At 53.0% G+C, this 8,109-nt stretch overlaps 1 protein-coding gene across 1 annotated transcript; it reads left to right on the forward strand.

Annotated features, from left to right (window-relative positions):
* The first annotated feature begins 1,313 nt into the window (after positions 1-1,313).
* Positions 1,314-7,902, forward strand: MYCL (MYCL proto-oncogene, bHLH transcription factor). Its single transcript, XM_074376741.1, has 3 exons — positions 1,314-1,546; positions 1,904-2,408; positions 5,344-7,902. Exons 1-3 carry the CDS (start codon positions 1,466-1,468, stop codon positions 5,940-5,942), a joined length of 1,185 nt encoding a protein of 394 aa, XP_074232842.1. The 5' UTR covers positions 1,314-1,465; the 3' UTR covers positions 5,943-7,902.
* The last annotated feature ends 207 nt before the right edge of the window (positions 7,903-8,109 follow it).

The following is an 8,109-nucleotide window of genomic DNA, read 5'->3' on the forward strand; positions in this document are numbered from 1 at the left end:
ACTGAGGGTATCATCTTCCTTGCCTTTTCTCCCAACCCATATATCAACTCACACCTTGTGTCCCATGCTCCACCCACACCGAACTGCTTGCACATCTCATTTCCCTCTGCTGGGATTTCAACAGTGAGTCGTTTAGTGTTCTTAGAGCACAGGGGTGGGAAAGAAAGAGATAGACAGCAGGTGGTCAGACTGCTGCTTGTAGACCAGACCTTGAATGCCAGTTAGAGCATTCTAGATATATTGGCTGCTATCCAAGTTACTTTCCTTGGTCTAAATAGAATGACCTTATAGTTTAGCTTTCCCTTTTCTACTGAAGTCTGCATAGAAGAAGATACAAAGCTTACATTTTCATTATCTTGGCCAGAGATGCAGCAGCAAGCAATATCCCCATTTTACAGATAAGTAAACAGAGGCTTTAAATGACTTGGCTCTACAGCCAGCAAGTAGCAAAGCAAGGGCTTGAACAAAGTTTCCAGACTCCAAGCCCCTTTCTTTTCCCTACCAGTAAGCTTCTATAGAGTGTTTTGTGTGTGATGTGAGGGAGGGGAATCTCAGCCCTGACCTGATTCTAGGGAAAAATTACCACCCGCTACAGGGGCTAAGTCTGTTCTGCTTGCCTTTCCTCCTGCTCTAGTTTCCTCCCCTAGATACTCTATCTTCTTGAATCATCACAACAACCCTGTGTGGTATCACCATCTTTTCATTTTATAGATGAGACTGAGGCTCAGAAAGGTTAAATTTCGGGCCCCAAAGTCCAGAATCTTCACCACCTCGCTTCACCTCTGTCGTTCCAGCTTTGGAGCACCAAGCTAAGGAAACGGGCCACAGACTGATGAAACGGATGCCCGGGAATAGCCCCAGTTCGGGGCTGAGGGCCACCAGGTGGCGCGGTGGAGGTGCGGCTGTCTCTCCACCTCACCCCACAGCGGGCCAGACGCACCTGAACTAAGCGCGGCTAGCCGGGGGAAGTAGGCTGGCGGGGCGGGGCGGGACGGGGCGGGGAGTAGTTCTCTTCCCCAGCCCAGAGTCTGCAGGGAGCGCGGTTGTCGTTTGGCCTCCAGGGGACCACCCGGGCCTCGCCAGAGTCACGCCCCAACCAGGCGACTGCCGGGCTGCATCAGCTCACCGCCTGCTCTGCGCTCCCCAGTGGGCAATTCATTTTGAGGGGTGCAGATAGAACAGAGCGGGAGAGAGTAGCCAGGAGGGGTGGGGTTGAGACTCCACTGCCCCCACCTGTCGACCGGGAGGGGGCGGGGAAGGGGCGGGGCTTGTCCCGTAGGGCCCGCCCCCGGTCCCTGAGCCTAGGGCGCGCGACGAGATATAAGGCAGCCGGGAAACAATGCGCCTGCATCTCGCGCTCCCGCGCGGCTCCCGGGAACGTCCCGGTTGCCGTGCGCGAGCGAGGGCGGGAGCGCGCGCGCGCGGGGCGAGCTCTTGAGTGCGGGCCGCGCGCTCGTTGGCGCGCATGTGTATGTGTGCGGGCTGCCGGGCTGCCCCGAGCCGGCGGGGAGCCGGTCCGCTCCAGGTGGCGGGCGGCGGGCGCGAGGTGAGGCTGCGGGCGGCCGGGGGACAGGCGCGGTCCCGGGGGGCGGACTGCAGGCTGCCTTCTGGGCACAGCGCGCCCCCGCCTGGCCCGGCCGGGCCCCGGGAGCTGCGCTCCGGGCGGCGCTGGCAAAGTTTGCTTTGAACTCGCTCCCTGAAGCCTAGTCCGCGCTCTGTGAGCTGCTTACTTGGGCACGCTGACCCGGGGCTGCGCTGCCCCGGACGCGAGGGAAGGGCACGGGCTCCCAGCCGAGAGACGGGGAGGGACTAGAGCCTGGCAGCCCGCTGTGCTGGGAAATCGGGGAACGCTTCCCTCCCTGGGCCCGCAGCCCGGTCAGCACGTCCTCCTTCCCTCCCGCAGGGAGAGGACATGGACTTCGATTCGTACCAGCACTATTTCTATGACTATGACTGCGGGGAGGATTTCTACCGCTCCACGGCGCCCAGCGAGGACATCTGGAAGAAATTCGAGCTGGTGCCGTCGCCCCCTACTTCGCCGCCTTGGGGCTCCAGTCCTGGCGCTGGGGACCCGGCCCCTGGAATTGGTTCCCCGGAGCCGTGGCCCGGAGCGGGCGCCGGGGATGAGGCAGAATCCCGGGGTTACTCGAAAGCTTGGGGCAGGAACTACGCCTCCATCATCCGCCGCGACTGCATGTGGAGCGGCTTCTCGGCCCGGGAACGGCTGGAGAGAGCGGTGAGCGACCGGCTCGCAGCTGGCGCGCCCCGGGGGAACCCGTCCAAGGCGCCCGCCGCCCCGGACTGCGCTCCCAGCCTCGAAGCCGGCAACCCGGCGCCCGCTGCCCCCGGTCCGCTGGGCGAGCCCAAGACCCAGACCTGCTCGGGGTCCGAGAGCCCAAGCGACTCGGGTAAGGACCGCCCCTGGCCATTCCAGAGGGGGGCACCCTATGGGTGGCCAAACCTCTGCCGCTGAGGTCAGGCACTGGGTCTGCGCAAGCCCTTCCGCCACCTCCCCCTTCCTTTGGCTGAAGCTGCCGGTGTAGCCCCCAGCGGTGTCTGTCTGGCACGTGGGTGTGTTAGTAAACAGTTTGAAGAAGTGGCGTGGGAGCCAGCGTCCCTTTGATAATGATTGGAGCCCCAGGGGACAAGGGAGACAGGGTGAGGCTTGGCGCCTGGAGAGGACAATACTGGGATTGGACTGTAAGGGATTTCTGCCCTCCGGAGACTGAAAGTGTCCCTTAAGGGTCACTCCAGGCCTGAATTTTTTTGTTGCTGTTTCTTTCCCTGGGAAACTCACTCCCCGAGGGAGAGAAGAAGCTGAGGAGTTTTTTGTGCAAAGCCAAAGCCTTTATCCTTTTAAAAACCTGGTTTCCTGCCTGCTTTCCTTTAAAATGACAATAATGGCTCCTCTTGCACCCCTCACCAATTGTGCATCCACACCATCACCAGTGAGACAGATAGCAGAGAAATGGCTGCTTCCCATTGACAGATGGAAAAAATGAGGCTTAGAAATAAGAAATTACCAGCAGTGAAACCCAGCTTCCTGCCATTCAGCCAGCATCTTTTGCCCAGTCCTCCATCCCACCCAGGCACTTCTTCCTTGATGTTTAGAAGGTCTTCATGGTAGCTTATCTGAGAAGGGCTACATCTTACCTTTTTACTTTGGCCTGAGGTGGGAAGGTGTTCCTCTATCTCCCTCCCAATTCATCTGAGGGCTTTTAGCTGTTTCCTTTATTCAACAAATGTCACTGGCTCCTACTTTGTGCCAAGCTCTGGGCTTGGAATTGGGATCAAGATATGGAGCTCTAGGCTCCCCTCCCTCATCCTTGAATGCAAGTGTAAACCTCACTGAGGGTAGATTGCAGCATCCTGTGTCAACAGATTATGTTGTTCTTAGCCTAACCTCTTCTTGGAGGTACCCATGAGAAGTACAGGAAAGGGTGCTTTTATAGGGTGCAAACTGAGGCTAGCGTCAGGTAAATCAGGATAGAAAACTCACTGTAGCTTTTAAGAACTTTTATGTGACCATTTAGAGGGAACTGGGTAATGGGGTATTGAAGCTGTCATACACTTGGGGGAAAATAAGGGTAACAAGAAAAATTAAAGTCAATTTTTTCGTTCCACTGTGTTAAGGTCATTTTTAACCTGCTTGCTTTCTACACCAAAAACTTGTGTTTGTTTAATTGCTGGAATGGGAACTTTGAGATCAAGAAACCAATAAAGATGTATCTCTCCAAAGGCTGATGGAGTGATAGAGTGGGAAAAAAGCATTGTTTTGGGAGTTTGGAGCTCTTAGCTTGAGACTCCAAACATTTCAACAGTGTTGTGTGGACTTCGCTTATCTGGGTTTCAGTTTCTCCCTTTGCACATGAGGAAGTTAGACTTGATTGTCTAGCCGAGGACATTTCCTTGTCTAGGTAGAGTTAGACACTACTCTGAAAATGAGGAATGATGTCTTAGATTATTTCTTGCTTAGGCAGAGCCTTCCCCAACCAAAAGCTTTAACACTGAAATACTTAGTTTGGGTTGTGGGGAAGCCTTCTGAATCAGTTTCTGACCTGCCCTTTAACCTGAACCTGTTTGCAAGCTCCTGGTTCACTCACAGGCCACATGGCCCAGAACAAAATGCAACAGATTGCAAACAATGAGGGGGGTGGGGAGAGTGACTGACGGCAAAGCTCAGCCAATAGGGGCTAGAGGCTCGGTAAGACAGCATTCCAAACACGGCTTAGCCAGCCAATCACGGGCCTTGGGGCCAGGAGGGCTGAATGGTCAGGTTTTATTAATGGAGAAATAATGCGATTGTCCACACAATGGAAGCCTCCCTGACAAAGGGGCTCAAGCATCCTGACATGCAAAAGAGGCCGAGAAACTGAGCTCTTGTGTTGTTAGGCTGAATCCATTAAGGTGGCTTTCTATGTGGGGGCTGCAAAATGTGTGGAGCAGGAAGGTACTCCCCTAATTGTCCCTCTCCTGGTTGGGGTAACCTAAGAGACCTTACAATGAGGGAATGATAGGCGCATGTCCCGGTGTCTCTGGTGTTTTGGCCCTTGCATTGAGACATTCCCCCTGTTGCTCAGTTCCTGCCCTCAGCACAGGTAGCTTGGTAATGGATGCTTATACATTTGTGAAGTTCCTGCAGCTTTTGCCGACCTGTGGTGACAAATCCAGCCCTCTTCTTGTCCAGGGAAGGGGGTGGGGCAGGCGACCTATAAATGATGGATGACTTTAGAAACCCATTGAACCCAGGAGCAAAAATGCTCCTAAGGGAAACCCTTTCCTTCCCCTCTGTGGGTGAGGAGAGATGGGTTGTAGCCCTCCCTTCTCTGAATCTTCAGCTGAAAGGGATGGCAGAATAGAGAGGTGGGGGAATAATAGGATTTATAACTTGAGAAAAGTAACAATTCCCGAGTGTAGGCTGTGCTGGGCAGGAACAAAGGGCAGCTCTGCCCACAGACCCTTCATTTACAATTCTGATGGGGCATGAAAGAGCCCGACTGGGGAAGATCTTTATAGCTAAACTTTGTCCCAGACCAATAGCTCTTTCTCTCCATCCCCTCAGTGGGGGAAGGGAGAGTCTGTGCAGACTGGGGGCTGTTGGCTTGGGTCTGCCTTTTGTTCTTATCTAAGCCTTGCTTTGCAAAGGAAATTGGAGAATATTTTCCTTCTTATTTCCCCACCTTTCCTTCACACTGCCCTTACCCTCATTACAAATGAATCAGCTGGCTTCAATTTGTTTATGTCTAAATTGGGAAAATGTCACCTCTTTTCTCAAGCTCCAACATAGGATGTATGCGTTTCTCATGGGGTGTGTTTCTTCTGTTGATCTCCCTTCTTGGACAGAGGGTGAAGAGATCGACGTTGTGACAGTGGAGAAGAGACAGTCCCTGGGTGTACGGAAGCCAGTCACAATCACAGTGCGAGCAGACCCTTTGGACCCCTGCATGAAACACTTCCACATCTCTATCCATCAGCAACAGCACAACTATGCTGCCCGTTTTCCTCCAGAAAGCTGCTCCCAAGGAGAGGCTCCAGAGAGAGGTCCCCAAGAAGAGGCTCTGGAGAGAGAGGCACCAGAGGAAAAGGAAGATGAGGCAGATGAAGAAATTGTGAGCCCCCCACCAGAAGAAAGCGAGCCTCCCCAGCCCTGCCACCCCAAACCTGTCAGTTCTGACACCGAAGATGTGACCAAGAGAAAGAACCACAACTTCCTGGAACGCAAGAGGCGGAATGACCTCCGTTCCAGGTTCTTGGCCCTGAGGGACCAGGTACCCACCCTGGCCAGCTGCTCCAAGGCCCCCAAAGTAGTGATCCTGAGCAAGGCCTTGGAATACTTGCAAGCCCTAGTAGGGGCGGAGAAGAGGATGGCCACGGAGAAAAGGCAGCTCCGGTGTCGGCAGCAGCAACTGCAGAAAAGAATTGCATACCTCAGTGGCTACTAACTGACCAAAAAGCCTAACTGCTCTGGCTTAACAAAGACCCGAGTCTGTTTTTTAACCTCCCCGCTCCCCCTTTAGAAATTTGCACATTTTGGTTATGGTGGGACCTCCTGGACAGTAGATCCCAGAATGCATTGCAGCCAATGCACACATAACAAAGGCTTGCATTCTTGGAAAGCTTGCAACCTGGCTCTCCCTCTGCCCTGACTCATGGGAGCGCTGTGGCTTCTCTGGCGCCTTTTGGCTTCTCAGGCGGGCAGCTGACTGAGGAGCCCTAGGGTCTGCCTAGCTCACTAACTCTGAAGAAAAGCCTGACAGATGCTATGCAACAGGTGGTGGACATTGTCGGGGGGCTCCAGCCTGCATGAAATCTCACACTCCGGATGAGCTTTAGGCTGGGAAAGGATGCTCCCACTGGTGTCTCTGGGGTGATGCTAGGACAGCTGGGCCTGGACGCTCTCCCCAAGGCTCCTTTTTCCAGGAGACATACGAGCTGTCTTGGGTGAAGATGAGCTCGCAGACTCAGATCAACATGGACCATTACCTCACTGTCAGACACTTTATAGTAGCTGAGGAGTTGGAAACCTTTAATATATATATTATGATGTTAGATGACACCCCTCCTCCCACTCTCCACACTGCAACCTTGAGAACATCTAAAGAGCTTGGCCTCTAAATTCTTCGTCTCAAAGCCCTCTGGGCCTTTTCCTCTGAGGCTGAGACCATTCTTTGCTCACAAGGGACTTTTTTGTTTCCTTCTGCCTTTGTTATGCAATGGGTTCTACAGCACCCCTTTCCCACAGGTCAGAAATATTTCCCCAGGACACAGGGAACAGGGTCCCAGCCTGTAGCCTGGGAAAGGCTTGGAGTCCTGGCTGTGAACGTGTTCCCTGCCCAGGTGTTTTCCATTTTGGAATCTTCTCAAGGTAAATGTCCCACATCTCAGGAGGGAGAACTGTACCACTTCCTCTTTCCCACCTCCCTCTCATCTCAATCCGACTCATAAGTTTGAAGTTCTAGTAAGACCATGCAAACCTGTCCTTTTCATGCAACTCCAAGGAGCTTGCTGGCTCTGTAGCCACCCTTGGGCCCTCTGCCAGCCTGACATGAGGCAGATCGCTTTCCCAGAATCTGGGCCTTACTGAAGTTCTTACTGGGAGAGCTGCTGGGACTCATCCAGTGCTCCAGAAGGTGGACTAGCTTCCTGTGGGCTTTAAAGGAGCTTCCAGGAGCTCTGCTTAGTGGACCATGATGGATTTTACCCCAGCTGGACTCAGCACCTCCAAGTGGATTCCAGGTGCAGCCTCCCGTCTGAGTAAGGCACCCGACCCAACAGGTGTCGGGTGGGCAACCTCAGGGGCCCCTAAGCCTGGCCAGGAAGAAGGACCAGCCCTTCCAGAACTCTGCCCAGGGCAGCAGGTGCCTACTGGTTTGAAAGTGGGGGAGGGGAGGAGGGTAGAGTGCTATTTGTGGCTCTGGAGAGCCAGCTGCTACTTCTAAACCTATTATGCACGATGGTCTGTTCCTGAGATTGCTTCCCGGCCTCAGAGAAGCCCTGTGGAAGTTTTGGGAAAGCCTCCCTACCTTCTGGAGCATGATTTTTGGGAGCCACCTGACTTCTGGAACTGCCTTTGGACAGCAAGTGGGATGTAGGTTACGGCTGTCTCACCCAAAGAGCTTGTTTTATAAGCTGCTGTTGGATATTATGCTGGGAGCAGTCCGTTTTTTTGTTTTTGTTTTTGTTTTTTTTTTTTAATACTGTATTTTTGTATGCCTTTTGCAAAGTGGTGTTAATTGTTTTTGTACAAGAAAAAAAACTCTGGGGCAATTCTCCTGTTGCAAGAGTCTGATTTATTTTGAAAGGCAAGTTTACCTGAAATTTTGTATTTAGTTGTGATTACTGATTGCCTGATTTTAAAATGTTGCCTTCTGGGACATCTTCTAATAAAAGATTTCTCAAACATGTCAGAGTGGGGGCAGCTTATGCCCACTGCGTCCCCCGAAACCAAGGAAAACTACTTCAGGGTAGCCACAAGTGATCTGTAACCACGTTGCTAACCTGGTCACTCTACTTTGGGTTCCTGAAATGCCACTTTAGACACGTCTAAACAATGTAGGTTCAGTAGTTGGTGAACACGAAATTCTCCTGTGAATTGAAGAATGCTGAATT

This window comes from Camelus bactrianus, chromosome 13 (assembly GCF_048773025.1).
Source record: "Camelus bactrianus isolate YW-2024 breed Bactrian camel chromosome 13, ASM4877302v1, whole genome shotgun sequence".
NCBI classification, from domain to species: domain Eukaryota; kingdom Metazoa; phylum Chordata; class Mammalia; order Artiodactyla; family Camelidae; genus Camelus; species Camelus bactrianus.